The sequence below is a fragment of the Dasypus novemcinctus genome, chromosome 25 (genome assembly GCF_030445035.2).
Source record: "Dasypus novemcinctus isolate mDasNov1 chromosome 25, mDasNov1.1.hap2, whole genome shotgun sequence".
NCBI lineage: Eukaryota > Metazoa > Chordata > Mammalia > Cingulata > Dasypodidae > Dasypus > Dasypus novemcinctus.
Genome location: NC_080697.1, coordinates 2,076,381 through 2,096,055, shown reverse-complemented (window position 1 = coordinate 2,096,055; position 19,675 = coordinate 2,076,381). Strand labels below are relative to the sequence as shown.

The 19,675-nt window shown below is 44.6% G+C and overlaps 1 protein-coding gene across 2 annotated transcripts; it reads left to right on the top strand.

The window, feature by feature from the left end:
* The first annotated feature begins 1,323 nt into the window (after positions 1 to 1,323).
* On the top strand, positions 1,324 to 16,621 carry E2F6 (E2F transcription factor 6). 2 transcript variants are annotated; one of them, XM_071211883.1, is made up of 7 exons: positions 1,324 to 1,546; positions 6,369 to 6,423; positions 8,934 to 9,150; positions 10,679 to 10,834; positions 12,046 to 12,160; positions 15,292 to 15,436; positions 15,868 to 16,621. In XM_071211883.1, exons 1-7 carry the CDS (start codon positions 1,418 to 1,420, stop codon positions 15,915 to 15,917), a joined length of 867 nt encoding a protein of 288 aa, XP_071067984.1. In that variant the 5' UTR covers positions 1,324 to 1,417; the 3' UTR covers positions 15,918 to 16,621. The 2 variants fall into 2 exon arrangements, with proteins under 2 accessions (XP_071067984.1, XP_071067985.1); XM_071211884.1 differs by lacking the exon at positions 1,324 to 1,546 and adding an exon at positions 1,735 to 5,565.
* Positions 16,622 to 19,675: the final 3,054 nt, after the last annotated feature.

Below are 19,675 nucleotides of genomic sequence, written 5' to 3'. Positions count from 1 at the left end.
TGGTTTTCCTTCCAGACATACCTAATTAAGAGGCTGGGCTAGGAGCTGAGGTATAAAGACAAATAATACCCGTCCCTGACTCCAAGCAGCTTATCATCGAATGGGAGAAACTGTAAGTGCAAAGGCTCAAACTAGGGAAAATGTGGCAGGTGCCACGAAGAGGTTAAAACAAAAAAAAAGATGCCATTGGGGCAACCTAGAAAGGTGCATTAATGTCAAGAGAAGAATCAGGCAAGTTTTCAGGAAATAGTCTTGAAGGAGGGGCCTGAGGCAGGGAGTTTCCTCATCAGCAACATCAGGCCTCAGAGAACCTCTTTCCCCTAGTGTGTTTTTACCACGGGTGGACGCACCCTGTCTGCAGGGCAGCCTTTTTTTTTTTGAATAGTTAGAATCTGTGTATTAGTGTTTCTTCGGCGCTGAGGCGGTGTTAGAAGAGGCCTTAGAAAAGTCAGGGCGTTCATTACCACCCAGAAGTGACAAGGGTGACACCCCAAAGTGGCAGCCAAATTGTACGGAGTGTTACTTAAAACTTAACGCTAAAAATAAACACAGGTACGATTTTAAAGGGCGTTGACTTAGGACCACTAGGAGCAGAGAGCGCGAGGGCTGAGGGGCAGAGGGGCTCCGCGGAGGCCGCCCTGGAGCCTCGGGGCTCGCCTTCGGGGGTCCTGGCTCTGAAGGCACCTGGCAGCTTGGGACACTCGCTTTCCCGGGCGCCCGCGGGGTGCTGGCCGCCTCGCTGCCGCGTGCACCTGCCGTCTTCCAGCACGTGGCGCACATGCCACCACCGTGCTGCTCCAGCCCGGGGCAGGCGCCGGGGCCGTCCCGGCGTCCTCCGGGGCTGAGGTGCGCTCACCTTCTGACAGGTACGGGGTCACGCCTCCCACTCGCGGGTGGGGAGCGCGGCACGGGCCCGGTCGCCTGGCTGAGCCCCGAAGGCCCGTTCCGGTCCGTCGCCTCCTCAGCAACGCGAGGTGCGGCCACACGCCGCCGCTGACCAATGCTAGACTCGCCCCGGAGGCAGGGCGAGCGAGAGGGTCCCCGCGGGCCCAGGCCGCCCGGGCCGCGCCCGTTCCCTGCCTCGGCGTCCCGCGCCACCTTTTCCTTTCTCCGCACCGCCCACTCCGCACGCTCCGCTGTCCGGGGTTTCCCGGGCGCCGACCGCGGGGAGAAGGTCCGCATGGGCGCGCCCGGCCCGGCGGGCATGCGCGGTGCGCGGCGGGGCATGCGCAGACGGCGCTGCGCACTGCGCATGCGGACGGTTGCGCCCTGGGAGCCGCGGCCGCGCCGCCTCCTCCGCGCCGCCTCCTCCGCGCCGCCTGCGGGCTCCGGGGCGGGAGCGCGTGTGCTCGCCGGCGGCCCCGCGACCCGCGGCCCGCGTGCAGCGAGAGGGCGAGGCGGGAGCGGCCGCGAGGGCATGGCCGCCGCGCTCGGCAGCGGGAGTCCGCAGCGGCCCGCGAGGCCCCTGCCCGGCCCGCTGGTGGACGCGGCGGAGGAGGCCGTGCGCCGCCGCTGCCGGGACCCCCTCAGCGTGGACGGCCTGCTGGTGAGCGCGCGCGGGCGGGGCCCGGCCGCTCTGCGGCGCGGGGGTCTGTTTTCCACCGCGGCTGGACTTTGAGTGCTCGCTGCAGCCTGCCCTGAGCGCCTTCTCCCTTTCTTGCAGTTAAATGAGCCAATCCCCTAAAACCTTGTCGACGCGTCGGGCCTTCCACCCCCGGCTTCCCCTTCAGCTTGTCTTCCGTTCTGTTTTGCGGAGAAGAGGCGGGAGATTAGGCTCCCTTCCTGAGGAGGGTGATTCCCTCTGGTTTACTCGTACTCTTTATTTTCTATTCCTGTTTTACAATTGCCAGAACAGACTTTTGGGAGCAGCCTGGATTAAACTTCAGAATATCTACTCCCAGTGATAAGTTCTTGACTGTTATCTGCATCCCTTCAGGGGACTTAAACCGATGTCCTTAAACGGGCTTTCCGTTAATTCCACATCCCCTTCCGTGTACTGTTTCTCTTCCCTTCACCGAGCTTCTTGAAAAAGTTGTTGGCGCTTAGCGTGTCCACTTCCTCACCTCTCCTTGTCTCTTCAGCGTGCTGCCTGGAAGTTCTGCCCTAAGCACACCACTGAAACTGCTCTAAGGACATCGGCAGTCCTAATTCTCGTGGATGTCCTGCTGCTGTAGCCTTGGCACAGTTGACCACTCGCTGTCGTTAAACTCTCTCCACTTAGCTTTTGACATCACATACTTCGGGTGCTCCATCTTCTTGTCTGAGCTCACCTTGTGCTCCTTTGCAGACTTCTCTTCCTCTTCCCGTTCCTGTAAATGTTCGTGTTATTCAAGTCTCAAGGCTCGACTGGAGGAGGAACCCCTTCCAAGCTTACCCCCCAGAATTATCAACAGCATTTAGTCCCTTGCAGGCTGTTGGACTGACAGCCTTAGTTCCTTCTGGTCTTAACTGAGGCCTCCCTTGGTTCCTTGCAGGGCATGCCTTTGATTAGGCAGCTCACACCTGGCAGCTGGCTTCCCTCAGATCAGTTAAGGGAGGATGCGCAGGATCTCAGAAGTGACTTCCCATCACTCACTGTATTCTGTTCCTTAGAAGGGAGTCACAAAATGCAGTACCCACCGCAGGCACGGTGATCACACAAGCCCAGGAACATCAGGAGGCAGAATGTGGACCATCTAAAAGGCTGCCCAGTGCAGCCCACCCTGTGGCCCTCGCTGTGTCACATACCCTCCAGAGGTCCTCCAGGATTTTCATTCCATTGTAGCATTAGTTCAAAGCTCAGAGTCTCATCTCAGCCAAGTCCGGTCATGGATGAGGCTCCTTAGGTATAGTTTCTTGAGTACAGCTTTTCGGTACAGTTCTCTAGAAAATGTTGGAAGTTTTAAAATTAGGCCTCAAGGCCTGAGTATAATTCTCCATGGCTCTTGGCTCAGCCCTCTGGGTTCTTGATTCTACCCTTCGAGCCTTTCTTCCTTTCTCATGAAAGATGGTGTTTGGAGCGGAGTAGATTTTTCAGCCTGCCAGTTGAATTTTGTGCCTCTTTTCAGTTTGAACTTTGTTTCTTGCAGTCCAAACTGGCAGTGTTTTTGCTGGTAACTGTAAAAAACTCCTGAATCTCTTTGTTGCTCAGTCGTTGAGTCCCACCCACCCCATACCTCTTCCAGATAAACCCTTCTCTGCCATGGGCTCCTGCTGAAATGGCCGAGGAGCTACCCTGAAGCTTCCTGGAGATCTCACTATTTTATTGAGAGGCTCTGTAATCTCTTTAGGGGGCCTTTTGTGTGACTAAATAGTCCTAAAGCACACTCTTTGATCTTTGTGAGGTCGTTCTTCTGGCAGTGCCCTTGATTTCATCTTTTTTTTGGAAGCCATTTTTAGTTTGAGCTTCTGAAGAGGCTGAGAATTTTCAAACTCATCAGATTCTAGCTCTTTTTTGTTTAACAGCCCTTTCCTCTGCTTATCTGTCCACACATTTTACTGTAAACAGCGAAGAAACCAGGTGCCACCTTTCAACATTTTGCTTGGCTGCCTCCTTCGCTAGATTACCCAGTTCATTGATGCTTTCCACTTCCCACATTTCCTGCCGGTGACAGTGTTGCCAAGACACTGCATTCCATAACAAGGATGCTCCTCCTTCTACTTCCTCCCTTATGAATCCTCAGAGCCTGTTTCTGCTAACAGTCAAAGGTTATTTGAACTTGAAGGGATTTTGATGATTGCACTGTGGTTGTATAAGAGAATGTCGCTGCAGTATTGTGGAGTCTGCAACTTAGATGGTTCAGGGAAAAAAAGGGTGTATAGATATAGAGAAAAAAATGATAAAGCTTACAATAAAATGTTAACATTAGGAAGATTTGAGTGAAGGGTATATGGAAATTCTTTGTATTATTTTCACAACTTTTCTGAAGGCTTAAATTCAAAACGGGAGTGGAGATGGCTCGAGTGGTTGAGCACCTGCCTCCCATATGGGAGCTCCCAGGTTCGGTCGCCAGTGCCTCCCAAGAACAAACAAGCAAATGAAAAGCCCAACTCAGGGGAGCAGGTGTGGCTTGTGGCTGAGCACCGGCTTCCCATATCCAAGTTCCTCGGTTCAGCCCCAGCCCTGGTACCTCAACGAACAAACAGGCAAAAAAACCATGAAGAAAACAAGTTAAAGAGATAATGGGTGTCCTTGAAAGGCGCGCACCTGGTCAGTGCCCCACTGGAGGGGCAGGTTCCTTGGCGTTTAGTGGGAGCCTCCCGCTCGGTTTGCTGTCTCCAGCACCTCACCTCTGCCGGTGCAGAGCCCGCTGCCTCCCGCCGTGGGCGGCGTGGACCGCTCTGGATGGGCCTTGAGTGACGCGAGGCCACGTGCTGGGCGTTTTGGTGACTCACTGACTCTTGGCTGAGGAGACCTTTGTTCACCTCGATGTGGAGAGGGGGTGGGATGGGGTGAAGAAGCGCTGGCCCGGGGACCCCAGCAGTGTGTGGAGGGCGCGGCCCTGCTCCTCACCAGCCCCCGGGAACCTCTTGTCAGTCCCCAGGCCGGCTGACCCTCTAGACATTCGAGTGCTCTGCAGCGGAAGCATAGCTAACAGGTCATGGGCTGAGTGAAAAGCTCATTAGCAGACTTGAGTACATGCAGCACTTTAGGGTATAACGAGAGGTATTTCAAGTCAATGCTGTGCGAGTTGATTTTTTCGTTCAAGAATCTTGCTACAATACAATAGGTTTGTTATGTGGGGAGAATTTTTAGTTAGACCTTATCTTGTACTGAATGTAAAAATAGCAGTAACAGTGGTCTTAGGTATGATGGAACTGCCGCACGTGTTTTGCTGTTGGATATCTGTGCAAGGTAGGATTATGAGTGCTGTGTAAGGGGCTTAGCCCCACACCCAAGTCTAAATTTAGCTCTAAATTCTAATAATTAATATCACAGCAGTATGCTATTTCATTGGAGTTATTCCTGACTAAGTTAACTTGCTATGGGTGCTATCATCTTGTTATTGTGGCAGGAATTGCACTGATAAAGAGCTTTTTTTTTTTTTGCCCTCAGGCTTTCCTATGTCCCAATCCTTATGTCACATTGTCCGTACTTATTTCTAAATCACAAACACGATTATGTCATACTCTTGTTCAGAAATCTTTGTGGTTCTCCACTGGTTGTGAAGTCAAGTCCAAGTTCCTTAGTGTCACTTCCAGAGTCCTTCACGTTCAGCGTGTTCTAGATATCCTTCCAGCGTCACAGCCTTTTTCACACTGGCCTCAAAGATGTTCACAAAATGTACTGTGCAATTTCTATCTGCACCTGTGTTCTTTCCATTTCCTGTACCAGGAAAACTTAGGCTCCTCCTCCCTCCTCGCACGAGTTTATTATTCAGACAAAATTCGGCTCATCTTCAAGATTCCCCTTCTCTCTAAATGCCTCCGTGACTTCCCTCTCTCGTGCGCTGAGTACTCTGGAGGGGTCTCTAAGCACACCTCCCAGAGCCCCTCCCCAGTGTTCTCGCTTGGACAGGAGGTTGGTGTGTCACCTGTTACCTGTGCACATAGCATCAGGTCTCCTGTCACTGTCCTCAGCACAAGGTCAGTAGGGGTTTCTGGATACACTGTTGCATTGTAATTTTTATTTTGTGCAAAAGCAGTTTCTAAATATATTTCAAGTGTCACTACCAATTTATGAAAACTTTTATAGCTTCTAAATAGCTGGTAAAATGACGAGCATTGATAATGGAGCTAAAACCAATTTCTTTATTTTTTCAGGAATTATCAAAACATTTTGTATTAATCTGATAACCAAAGTTTCTAGTTATCCACAGCAGGCATTATTTTCCATTATTAGAAATGCTGATGTTTTTACATTCATTGTAATGGGATTGAAAGGCTGCTTATCAAAGTTTGGAAGCACGTTTTTTGGAACCCCTTAGATTTAAATACTAAGGGGTGAGCATTTTCTAGTTTCGACATATATGCCATCTTTACTGAGCTTTCTAAGACTGGGGACAGTGTCTTAATCATCTTTGTGTTTTTTTTTACTCTCTGTGCCTGATGCAGTCAGTAAGTAAATGTCTATTCAGTTGTAAATTCTCATCCATACTCCCTCTCTTTCTGTATCTTTCTTTAGCTACTCTTTCTATGCTTACGGAAGCCCGTGCTTTATCTTGGAGAGGCTTTGATTCTCTGCTCTTAAACAGTTTTAGAAATTTAAGTCTGTGTGAACACTGTCAGATGTGATAGAGGAGATGCAATTTGGAAGAAAGACTTCTCACACCCAAGTTACTACCTCATCATGGAATAAAAGAAAACACCTGTATCCTAACGAGTAAAATGCTATTTATTTGCACTGTTGTTTTAAAATTACTAAATTTAATTTTTATGTCTTTTTTCAGCCATCAAAAATAAGGATTAATTTAGAAGATAATATGCAATTTGTGTCCATGAGAAGTAAGTTGATTCCTGATAAGTTTTGTACTTTGAACATCTTATTAAAATGACTTAAGTGCATATGAATTCATGAAAAACTTAACATGCATTTCTACACTGAAATGTGAAATTTGGAATTTTAGCATAAATTCTTGGGTTTGTGGGCTGAATTATGTGCACAGATGTCAGTTTATTCTCTGTAGCTTTGGAAATATATCTAAGGATATTTTCTCAAAATTCTTGAGAGAAAAAGTATTTGCTGGTATGAGCAGAACTGCAGGCAGTGAGTCAGCGCTCCTGAGGACAGCTTTGCTCCCCTGGTGTCCTTTAATTCCCGCCGCTCTTCTTAACCCTGCTGTGGATCACTGCTGAGGGTGTCACCTTCCTCTGAGGATCCTGAGACGGTGACCCTGCCCCGATGGCTTCCTTAGCCAGTGCGTTCCCTTCCCTCCGCACAGGTGCCCTAACGTCAGTCGTGACGCCGGCCGCAAGCCGCACTCAGCCCTGCCGCCCTCCCCCCAGGCTTGCCTTTCCAGTGTTCCCTGATGACGTAGGATAACCGCTGTCTGGATGAGCTTGCGGAGTGCCTGGCGCTGTAGGGAGCGCTTGGCACCGGTGATCACAGCCCTTCAGACCGCAGGGGTGAATCATCGCCCACATCCTGTAGGCGAGTGACCTGGGGGCCATGGAGGCTCCGTGACTCGCTCAGGGTCGGGGCGCCTCCCGGGCCGCTCTGGCCTGGGCCTGCTGTCCTCACCCTGTGTCAGCCTCTTCCTTCTAGTTGGGGTTCTCATGCTCCCTGGCTGAAGTAGTGGGGGCTTCCTTGTAGCTGGTCAGCGTGCAGGCTCCTCACCCCGACCTCTTCCCCTTGCTGACACTGCGGTCTTTCTAGGAGGGGGGAGGTTTGTATCAGAAATGGGGTGTGATACCAGCTCAGCTGAACGTCTTCACGGGGCTCTCTAACCTCCAGAAGCAGCCCTGGCTCCTCCTGTGTGTGATTTTATTTGTTGGTATTGACTTCCTGAGTCATCTGAGACCCTGCAAGGAATGACGTTTTTCATCTTTATGTCCCCTCAGCATATAGGTGTTTGGTTAATATTCGTTTTTTATAAAATGACTAAATGATAGGAATGTTCTTATCCTGAACTTAGAAGACATCTTGTTAATAATTAGTGCAATATATGCATTTTAAAGTTAGAATTTCTCAGTTGTAATCGTTCAAGGCTAGTTGTAGAATTGTGACTTCTATTACAATAGAATTTTTTTTAAGTACCAACTTAGGAAAGATCTAATGAATAACGATACTTAACTTCTGGGAGGGTGCTGAGGATGAGGCCCTCATCACACTGCGTGGAGCTCCTAGAACCTGTCATGTGGGGGCAGTCTAACAGCACACATCAGAATGCCTGCACTGACCCTTTGACTCAGCAGTTCTCGGGATTTATCAAGGCGCTTACAAAAGTTCATTGCAGTGTTGTTTTAAAATTAGTAAAAAGTGGGAGACCATCTAAATTTCCAAAATTGGGATTTGTTTAGCAAATACTCCCCACAGTTAAATATTATGCAGCCATTAATGTTGCAATACATTTGACCTGGCAAGATGTTCACAATATTGGCCGATAGGAACATACCATTTTATAATATCCTCTTATTTTTGTTTTTAAAAACCATATGTAACTGATGTATAGAACCCCTGTAAAATGTTATGCATATTTATTTTGTAAGTTCACAACTTTTACTATACACTTATTATTTATGCATGTTCATATATTATATATTCCAATAAAAATATATATATATATTTTAAAAGTACATATTGACATGTATTTGGGAGGATAGGGTATAGGAAAAACCAAAATTTTCCTAGTAGGTAAAGTGAGGGCATTAAAGATATTTTTTCTTCTCTTGCTTACTTAAATTAGGAATATTTAAATTTTAAAAATAAATGTATTTCCCCTTTTTCTTAAGGTAGTTGTCCTACCAGAAGATTAGTTTGGGCTCTTTCAAAAGTTTCATCAGACAGGCTTACACTATGACATATATAAAAGCAGTCGAAAAATCGAAGTCTTTTATTATTTTTGCTTTCTAAAGAATTCCATAACTTGAAAACCAAATGAGAAACTTAATTTTTAAAAAATCATTCCTAGTACAATTCTTGATAGGGGAATTATAGACTTAGATATTTATGAAAGGGCTTTAAAAATTAAAATAGAATGCTCATGTGAACTTACTACTTTATGTTTTAATAGACGCAGTAGACTTGTAAAAATGTGCATGTTAATGAAAACTGCATATTTCAAATGCATCTTTTTTTAAACCAAAACTCTTTGTTTAAACCTGGGTAGACTGATAAATTTTAAGTCCAGTTTGAGAAATCTATTCCATAGGAAACATTAGCTGTGATTTGGTTGGTGTGTAGGAATTTCTGTAGGTGTTTTATGCTTACTGATCAAGAGGAAATAAATGACTTTTTTTTAAATGACTTGAGGAAAAATTTAAAATGTTAAAAATATGTTTATTTTGTTCCCCAGAAGGTCTAAAAGTGAAGAGGCCTCGTTTTGATGTGTCACTGGTTTATTTAACTCGGAAATTCATGGACCTCGTCAGAGCTGCTCCTGGAGGTGTTCTCGACTTAAACAAGGTGGCGGCAAGGCTGGGGGTGCGGAAACGAAGAGTGTACGACATCACCAACGTCTTAGACGGCATCGACCTAGTTGAAAAAAAGTCTAAGAACCACATTCGGTGGATGTGAGTTACTTTCAAGCTTTCCATTGACCGTTTTCCTTCCCTTTATTAAGCGACAATACTATGTTAAACTAGATATTGGTAGTGTTTTGACAGTATAAAACAAAGTAAGATATGGCTTCTTGTTAGAAAAGGATTCTACAAAATTTTCTTGCATTGTCCCACAAGGTACTTAAATAAGACCCACAGACATCGAATACCATTTAAATATTATTGAAAAGTTAAATAACGGAGAGCGAATATGGCTCAAGTGGTCGAATGCCTACTTTCCACATGGGAGGTCCTGGATTCAGTTCCCAATGCCTCCTAAAAACAAGCAAAAAGCAAACAAATGGAAAAGCATCTCAGGGGAGCCGATGTGGCTCAGTGGTTGAGTGCCGGCTTCCCATATACAAGGTCCCGGGGTCAATGCCTGGTACCTCCTCAAAAAAAAACAAAGAACAAAAGGCAGTTGTTAAAAATGTCAGCATAATAAGGAAGGATCTTCAGAGAGTAAAATGTATATTTATATACCCAAGCATTTCAAAGTTTGTTACACTGTAGCAGACAAGTATTTTGGATAAGGAAGGAATAGTTCCAGCGTAACGTACATGAAGACCTTTCAGGCAAATAAAAACCTACCAACAAAGACCGTAAAATGACTAAATCATTAACATAGTTATGAGAGGAAAGCAGGTCATAAAGGTGGTAATTTGAAAGTTCTTAATTTGTACAGAAATACAGATTGTATTCCAGTTTGAACTTGGTACTAAATGGCATTGAAAACCACGTTAGGGATTCATGTCAGATTGCATTCAGAATCACTACCTGAAATCAGATTTGAAAACTAGGAATCAAAAAATACAGTGGTAACAGCCTTTCCCCTCTTTATTTTCCATAAAGGTTGAAGAAAACATGTTTGAATAACATTTGTTGCTTGGGTCATATTATATTGGAGTAGGCAGAAATAGCTAGAGAGACTATATCTTTTGTAAGGTTAAAATTATAACTTGTCAAAAATCATGCCACAGGGAGCAGTGTAGCTCAGAGGTTGAGCACCTGTTTCATGCGTACAAGGTCTGGAAAGAACACAGGCAGACACAGAAGAACACACAGCAAATGGACACAGAGAGCAGACAAACGAGGGCAGGGGGCGGCGAGGAAGGGAGAGAAATGTAAAAATTTTTTTAAAATACCAAAACAGAATCTTAAAAAAAAGATGCCTCAAGTAGAGCTGGGTCTTGAACTAGTTAATATTGACTCATAGTTCAATGCTTTCTCTATTTCATTACGCTTTCTCTACTGGATTGATTTCTAGGGTTATAATGTATTTTTGAAAGTACACAAATTCCTGTGTAAGGTTAGGAACCAAACATTGGGACAAATATCAGTTTATCTGCAGGAAGAATAATTTCCATCTGGAATAAGAGTTAAGGCAAAGTTGTGAAAAACTAATGTAGACATTTGAAGAAGTTCCAGTAACCTAACTTGCAGTTACGCTTTTGTAATCTCTTAGGTGTTATTGATGGTGTTTTTTTTTAATATCTTAAAGAGGATCTGATCTTAGTGATTTTGGAGCAATACCCCAGCAAAAGAAGCTACAGGAAGAACTTTCTGACTTATCAGCAATGGAAGATGCTTTGGATGAGTTAATTAAGGATTGTGCTCAGCAGTTGTTTGAATTAACAGATGACAAAGAAAATGAAAGATATCCTTTAACTCTATACCTTTTTTACTTCTCAGTTTGCTTTAATAGTAGGGTCAGGTTGGGAATTTAATTTATATGTTTAAGATATAAGAGTAGACCTTTAGATGTTAAATAAGTGAAAATTTAGTAGTATAGCATTAACATACACACATAGTACACTGTTGCCTTTAGCTTTTTTGTATACAGCCTGCATTGATGACCTAAGGCAGTAAAGTGACGTACTAAGGTTAACATTTCCATTTAAAATTACAATAATAGAACATCCTTTTTCTGGTTTTGTAACCTGAATATTATAAAATGTTTGTTGACTTTTGCGAAATTCATGTTTTCCCTAGTTTGTAAACTGAAGTTTATTTCTGAAACAATTGCCGTCGTCATGCAGCTGGCTGTCGGTGCTCTTGAGCTCACGGCCCCGGGACCGGCCTTCTCAGGTGTGCCAGGTGTGCCCCACTGTTCCCACTTCGGCGTCCTGGCCAGGTGTGCCACTAACTCGGAGCAATTTAATACTTAATTTACTTGACCTTTCTGTGTCAGTTACCTTCCACAGTACCTTCCACAGCGAGAAGGAAAATAAACCCCAACCTTACTATAGCCTTTCAAAACATCTGCGTAATAAAAGAAGATAATACTGGAGAAACCCAGTAAATCGTATTATTGGCATAATTTGAGACAACACAATAAAATGAAAAACATTCAGGTAGTGAGATGGAAAATAATTTTGGATTATTTTCCTATGAATACACGATAGTCCCAAGAAATGTGTTTTTTAACATGTTTCTGCTTTTTACAGACTTTCCATTTTTCATGTTAGGGGATTCTCATTAAAACTCAGGGTATTTTTTTCCAAAGATTCTCATAGTAAGATCTAGCAAGGAGTAGAGCATAGGGTGGGAATTTGAATACCTTCATGAGTTGTGTTGTTTTAATGTTCTTAGATTTTATTAATACTTTTCTCCAAAAATTATAATTGCAATAATGCAATTTAAAGGAGTTCTTTGAGTTATAAATATTGTAAACTACTTTATAAAATCTTGGAGGAATTCTATATGAAATAATAAGAATTAAAATTTTTTACCAAGTGCTTTCCTTCCCTTAAATGTGAGTTTTTTATCCTATGTAACTAAAGATATTCTAACATTGTAAGTGTTATCAGAGATAAACGATTTCCTCAGTAAGTAGCACTCTCCTTAGAAATCCTTAACTGGTTTTACACTAGCATACGTGACGTATCAAGATATTCATAGCATTCGCGCCTTCCATGAACAGATTGTTATCGCAGTTAAAGCTCCAGCAGAAACCAGATTGGATGTTCCTGCTCCCAGAGAAGTAGGTAGCAATGCATTTTAAAAAGGACTTTTAAAGGAGGAGGCAGGCCAGCAGCTTAGGCTGTGCTTTACTCATGTTAGTGATGTACCTGGTACTGCTCAAGGCACTTCACATGTTTTAACTCATTTTGATTAACACAACAAATGAAGGCGGTCATTATGGTTATACTCTTAAAGAAAAGAAACCGGAAGCACAGAAAGATAAAAGGACATTGCCAGGATCACACACTAAGTGGCAGGACCAAATTTGAAATCTAGGTGGTTTGGCTTCAGTTTGTGCTCTTGACCACTGTGTTACAGTACCCCTTAGAGGACTCATCAAGAATTGGCCTCAGGGAAACGGACTTGGCCCAGTGGTTAGGGCGTCCGTCTACCACATGGGAGGTCCGTGGTTCAAACCCCGGGCCTCCTTGACCAGTGTGGAGCTGGCCCGTGTGCAGTGCTGCCACGCGCAAGGAGTGCGCCCCGTAAGGAGAGCCACCCAGCGTGTAAGAAAGTGCAGCCTGCCCAGGAATGGCGCCGCCCACACTTCCTGTGCCGCTGATGACAACAGAAGCCAACAAAGAAACAAGATGCAGCAAATAGACACAGAGAACACACAACCGGGGGAGGGGGGAATTAAATAAATAAATAAATCTTTTTTTTTTTTTTTTAAGAAGAATTGGCCTCAATCTTTATTTTTTTTAAAAGATTTATTTATTTATTTCACACACACACACACACACACACACACACCCCCCGTTTGTCTGTTCTCTGTGTCTGTTTGCTGCGTCTTGTTTCTTTTTCCACTTCTGTTGTCATCAGCGGCACGGGAAGTGTGTGTGGCGCCATTCCTGGGCAGGCTGCACTTTCTTTCACGCTGGGCAGCTCTCCTTACGGGTGCACTCCTTGCGCATGGGGCTCCCCTACGTGGGGGACAACCCTGCGTGGTGCGGCACTCCTTGCGCTTATATCAGCACTGCACATGGGCCAGCTCCACACGGGTCGAGGAGGCCCGGGGTTTGAACCGCGGACCTCCCATGTGGTAGACGGACGCCCTAACCACTGGGCCAAGCCCGTTTTCCCTGGCCTCAATCTTGAAGTTCCAAACATCCAAATGTAAGATCTGGTCTCAGCCAAGGCTCTAAGGAAGTAACTCACCAAATTCATAAAAGATTAACAGATAAATTAGAACACTTAGTTATAAATTTAAAATGGAAAATAAATTTGCTATGTAAATGAAATAGTCACATCAGCTGCCAGCTACTTAGCACATTCTTTCCCTTGCAGGAAAGTTTGTATTGAGAGATAATTGTCATCAGAAGGTTGCTTATTCAGGATGGAATCAGAACAGAGGGATGTCGCCATTCTGGGGACAAGTCATCGAGTCCTGGCAGCCTGCCTGGTGGCGGCATCGGTGCTTGTCGTGATAAACCTTGGTGTAGGGATATTCCTGATCCAAACTGAGGAATGTTCTCACCATCCACCTTTTATTCCAAGCAGGTCATTCTCCAAGTGACATATTGTTACTTGACAGTTTGTTATACATGGGTTATGTAACAGCTTTCCTCTTGTGACTTGGTGATGTTTACTGGTTGTTTTATTTTGGATTTATATTTATTCCAAGTTCCTTAAATAACATTTATATTTAATTATTTAATATAGGTCATTTTGCAGATGTTTAGACTTTATTTTTTTTTTGCATAATTACTAATCTTTCAAAACCTCCTTACTCTGGGGCACGTGGCTGTGTTTAGCCCGTTTTGCAGTGGCAGGTGTGTTGTTTTCCCTTTGCGATGAGCTACTTGAGGCTGTAATTGCTGAAGCTCTGCTGAGCCTTTTGATGGTGCCCAAGGCTTCTGTTCAGAGCCCGTCTAGAAGTCTGTGCACAGGGTCCTTTTGGCCGTCCTCAGCCTCAGGGAAGTGAAAGCGGTGGAGAAGGATGTGCACAAAGGTTAGGAGAGTCTGAATCCGCAGAGGTCCAGAGGAGCCGCCAGCCAGGGAAGGGCGAGTCCCACACAGTCAGAAGTGCCGACGCGCTCGCTGTTCACAGCAGAGGTTTACGGGTCCTGATTTAATGGGCTGTGAGTCCTCACTTGGCTGCCAGTTCTGAGCAACGTAGAGGTTTCACTTACTGTTTGGAAATAGCTGTTGCCCAGCCTAACTGCATGAACAGAGAAGGTTCATGTTAAATTTGAATCACCTCGCAAGCAGGAAAAGGAATCATTTAATCATTTATAACTGGGACCATCCTTAAGAATATAGCATAATTCTCATAGTAGGAGAGAATTTCCTGATACCTTATGGGAAAAAAACATGTTAATTAATCCTGAGTAAATTTTTAAAAAAATCTCGGGAGCCAAACCTAGCTCAGTGGTTGAGCACCTGCCTCCTACACATGAGGTCCCAGGTTCATTTCCCAGTGCCTCTTAAAACAATAAATCTAAAAAACACTTAAGCCAAAGAATGTGAATAACTGTAATTAGTTAATACTAGTGCTTTATATGCACTATCTTTTATTTTTCGAATGGGTCAAAATAATACATGAACAAGTTTTAAGAAAAATTTTCTACACAGTGAATTGGTAGCTATTCAACTGATCAAAAAATACAAAGGCCTATCAACTTGCCTTAATGGAGCGTTAATATTAACAAAATTTGCAATTTCCTGACTCTTTTCCACTGTTTCAAATGACACGAGGTATGTTTCGACTTGGTCTCTCCTCTTAGAGTACTTTCAGGTGGACCAAAGAATGGTCCTTTTTAGTGAGCTTGGTGCCTCTGCAGGGGTCGAGTTAAACAAGCCTTTATAATTGGAGACTGTAGGGTGTTCCAGGGTTCTTTGTCATCAAAACATTGAGTTTTGACCTTGGAGTATGGACTGAAAAGGTAACCCTCTAGAATTGTCATAGTCACATTCTGGCTCTGAAACCATTACTGTATAATTAAGTAGTATTTTAACTACATGCATTAGCCAGTTGATTAACATTACTTAAATTTGCAGATACTGCATGTACATGATTTTCTAAAATACATGATAGGAAAGTATGAATATAGTTTCAGAAAGGATCCTTGAAACTCCTCTGGTTCTAGTAAGTGAAAATATAATAACCATTCTTTCAATCCTCTTTTTGCTCCATGTATCTTTTGCTAGGACTCTATAACAGTCCATATAAGGAGCACCAAAGGACCTATTGATGTTTATTTATGTGAAGTGGAGCAGGACAGCACAAGTAACAAAGTGTCTGAAGAGGCAGGGGCCGCCTCCGAAAGCAAGCTTCCAGCACGCCCTGGTGAAGGTAAACACGAATCTTGTAATCACGACTTGTCATGTGCTTAGAGTGTTTTGAATGTGTATTATGACCTTATGATATTTGACTCATCCACAGAAACGTGAGTTTTCTAAAAAATACTGCAAGGTAATTCTGGCTGTAACTGTAGCTAAAGTCCATGTGATTTGGATGTCAGTGGACACTTAGAGTCCCACTCGGAGGCTGGTGGTGCCCGCTCCTGGTGCTCTCTAGCTGGGGAGGCTGTTCCCGCTCTGTGACAGGTGTTCTTAAGCACATATTTGAATTTTTAAAATTAGCCTTATTCCATTCACATGAGAAATTGGGTTCTTGATCGGGAGACATTTAATTTTTTTTTTTTTTAGCAGTTGAATTGTATGTTCTGATTTGTCCTTCAGACTTCACTTAGGAGAATTTCTCGTCTGTATGCTCTTTTTCAGAAGAAAATCCTCCTCAGCAAAGTGAAGAAGTACTTGAAGTGAGCAACTGACTACCTGCAGCATTTGAGAATTCACATATTAAGTTTTTGGGGGACATTCAGATGGATGAATCATGCATCCGAGTTGCTTCTCGGAGCCATTGGTCATCTCTGATGTCTCGTTCCAGGTAGTGGCCTCGTTCAGACGTGTCCTTCCCAGGCCAGCAGCATTCCAGGCACTGGTAGCTCAGATTCATGGGTAACTATGGTTATGCATTTGAAAGCAATGCTTTTTATCATTACTCACTGCTTTTTGTCAGTGAAATAGACATAGACATCTTGCCTCCTGAAATAACTTTTTCACAAAGGATATCACTGAAAGATGATAGACCTGAAATGGATAGTTCTTCATGGACTCTACCCTTTTTCTTCAAGGATTATGTGTAGCATATAAAAGAACTGCCTTACACTGGTTCAAGTTTGTCTTTAGCTGTAAATTGAATAGGTGTACACAATGAATCTGAATTGTGCTGTCTTTGTATATATCTGTGTAATGTTTAGATTACATACGGAAAATGTCAAGTGAAACTTCACCGTTGTACAGCCAAAACAGTGTATATATGAAGAGTAACTGACAAGTTCTGTGGTGTCTGTAACTTATTCAAATCCTCTGAATGAGGGTTAGAGGAGACTTCAAACTTCTACATGTAGAAGTATCATAAATGTGCTGCATATTTAAAGCTCATGAATATAATTAAAGTATTTTAATATGTTAACCAGTGCTAAAATTGGAGTCTGATACTTCTTGTAACCTACAAGCTGCAGTGTCCCACCAGCATGGTGGCATGTCACCAGGCTTCACGGCCACGTGCAGAAATGCCATTAGGTGATGCCTGAGTTCACTGCAAGAAGTCCGTTCACTGACATTGAGAATTTTTAAAGCTCTCTGCAGCGGCTTTTGCCGTGTATTTCTGTAAGCCTGCATCCTTGATCTTCAGAGAGGTTTTACTTACAACGAGCTCTTCCCAGCTCTGTCCCCACATTTCTACCTCATTGGGCAAGTCATTTGCCACTCTGTCTCATTGTACCCAGTAGTGTGCCCTTAGACTGAGCTCCTGGTGGGACTTTGTCTTACTCTTTTTTTATATTCCAGCACCTTGTGCCATGCCTGGCACATAAAAGGTGCCCAATAAATATTTGAACAAATCAGTGAGTGAGTGAATTGTGAAATTAGACTAGTAATACTTGGCTTGACTGTCAGGATTCCTGTGAGTATTAATTGAGTTCATGTTTTAAATCCTGGGTTCTCTTGCTTTTAAAGAAAGTTTTGAAGCAACTTGAAATCAAGACCATGTATATAATAAGATTTAAAATAGGAATCAAAAATTTGGAGAAATAATGCTGCTGATAAACTGGTTTCCAAGAGTGAGGCTAGATTTAGTTCAAATGTCCTTTTTTTTTTAAGATTTATCCCCACCCTCCGCCTCTGCCTGCTCTCTGTGTCCATTCACTTTGTGTTTTCCTGTGTCTGCTCATCTTTTCTTTAGGTGGCAATGGGGACTGATCCTGGGACCTTCTGGAGTAGGAGAGAGGGCTCAATCTCTTGTGCCACCTCAGCTCCCTGGTCTGCTGTGTCTCTTATTGTCTCTCCTCTGTGTCTCTTCTTGTGTCATCTTGCTGCTTAGCTCTCTGCTCGGGCCAGCTCGCCATGTGAGCCAGCTCACTGTGTAGGCCAGCACTCCACATGGGCCAGCTCTCCACTCAGGACCTCGCCTTCACCAGGAGCCCCGGGAATCGAACCCCAGACCTCCCATATGGTAGGTGGGAGCCCAGTCGCTTGAGCCACAGCCACTTCCCTGTTCTCATGTTCTTAAGTTTGCCTTTTCTAAGCTGTGCTGTGGTTAAGTGAGCTACTCTGTGCACATAGATAAACGAGAGTTCAGGGTCCAGTGCCTCTACTCCAGCAGCTCCTCCAGTTTCCTGCTGGTGCTGAGCGCCGCCCCCTCCCTGCCAGCAGTCCATGTGCCTGGAAACTGGGTGGTCTCACGACTTTTTCCCCACTCCCTATTATGCAAGCATACCTCGTTTTACTGTGCTTTGCTTTACTGTGCTTTTTACAAATTGAAGGTTGGGGCAATCCCATGTGGAGCAAGTCTGTCGGTGCCATCTTTCCAAGAGCATTTGCTCATTTCTTGTCGCTGTGTCACATTTTAATTAAGGTGTGTACATTATGGGCTTTTTTTTTTTCCATTTTTTTTTTAACTAGAAATTTGTGCGTTTACGAAACAATCATGCATAGTGTGCAGGATTCCTGTATATCACCCCTCCACCAATGTCTTACCTTGTTGTGTACATTGTTTTGGGTTTTTTTTTTGTGGTACTGGGACCAGGGATTGAACCCTGGACCTTGTATGTGGGAAGCCAGTTCTCAGCCACTCAGCCACATCAGCTCCCCCTTGCTGGTTTTTTCATTTGTTTGCTTGTTGTTTGTTTTTTAGGAGGCATCAGGACCAAACCAGGGACCTCCCATGTGGAAAGCAGGCGCTCAACTGCTTGAGCCACATCTGCTATATCACACACTTGATAGACTACAATATAGTGTAAACGTAACCTTTATATTTAGCTCAGTGGTTGAGTACCTGCTTCCCATGTATGAGATCCCAGGTTCAATCCCCAGTACCTCCTAAAAAAAATTAAAAATAACCTTTATATGTACTGGGAAACCAAAAATTCTTGTAACTTGCTTTACTACGATTGCAATGGCCTGCAACCAAGCCCTCAATATCTCTAGGTATGCCTGTATACAAGCAAAAAAATTTTATTTGAAATCAGCCAAGGAGAAGCTACCAGGGCTACTGTTGAATTATCATGGAAGGACGTGCTACAGCGTGACGAGATGGAGAATGCAGGAGGAACGCACGGTCACGTGAGCACCGAGGTCTGGGCGTGTTTGAAGCTCAGGCTGCTGGGCACGCGCAGGTCAGGCCCTCTGGGAAGGTCTGAGCTCCGCCTGCTGGCTTTGCAGATGTCGGCGTGTGTATGAGCACTCAAGCCGCCCGCGTGGGTGAGGTCATCTAGTGAGGGTGTAGCAGAAGAGGAGAGGCCCAGCAATATCTATACGGGGAGATGGGAAAAGTCCTCTCTTGGAGAGGACTGACGAGAGGAGAAGGGGGGATATCTAAGGTATTGACCCCAAAACCAACAAATGGAAAGAATTTCCAAAGATGACCGCATAGTTTCTGAGCAGCAGTTCCTTACTCGTGGAATGTGACAAATGTTCTACTTTACAAGTTGTTCTGAGAGTAAGGTGAGACCCTGTGAGTGGAAGTCCTTGTAAGCGCTGTGTAAGGAGGTCCTGCTCGGTCCTGCTTCCGCGTGTCTGCCCCGTCCGCCCCTAAGGTCAGTGTCCCCTGAGGCAGCCCCCAGCCTCCTCCCCCCCCCACCCCAGTATCCCTGCCTGCCTTCAGGAGGCACCGCTCCTTCCTTTTGTGTCACTTAATGCTGTTGAGAAGCCTTGGATCTTCCCACGCTTCCTTCAGGGCGACGTCCACACTCGATCTGGAGGCCTCTGGGGCAGCCCAGCCTGACTCTCCAGGCTCATCTTGTTACTTGCTTTGCAAGCCTGAACCCAAACCAAATTGGTCTCTTCACTGCCTGAAACAGATACTGCACTTTCCCCTTTCTCTGTATTGGTTCTTAATTCTTCGGCCTGGAATTATCCTCCTCTTTTCTGATTTTCAAAATTCCACATTCTTCTGGGCCCAGCTCAACCCCTCCCTTCACTTGACTCCATCACGAGAACCATCTGTGGAGGTCGTTCGATAGTTGTC

What these genes read in the sequence shown, in the direction of transcription:
- E2F6 (XM_071211883.1), top strand. Translation starts at nt 1,418, where the DNA reads ATGGCCGCCGCGCTCGGCAGCGGGAGTCCGCAGCGGCCCGCGAGGCCC. An exon ending in GCAATTTGTGTCCATGAGAA is followed by an intron (nt 6,424 to 8,933) that starts GTAAGTTGATTC and finishes TTTGTTCCCCAG; the next exon opens with AAGGTCTAAAAGTGAAGAGG. An exon ending in ATGTTCCTGCTCCCAGAGAA is followed by an intron (nt 12,161 to 15,291) that starts GTAGGTAGCAAT and finishes ATCTTTTGCTAG; the next exon opens with GACTCTATAACAGTCCATAT.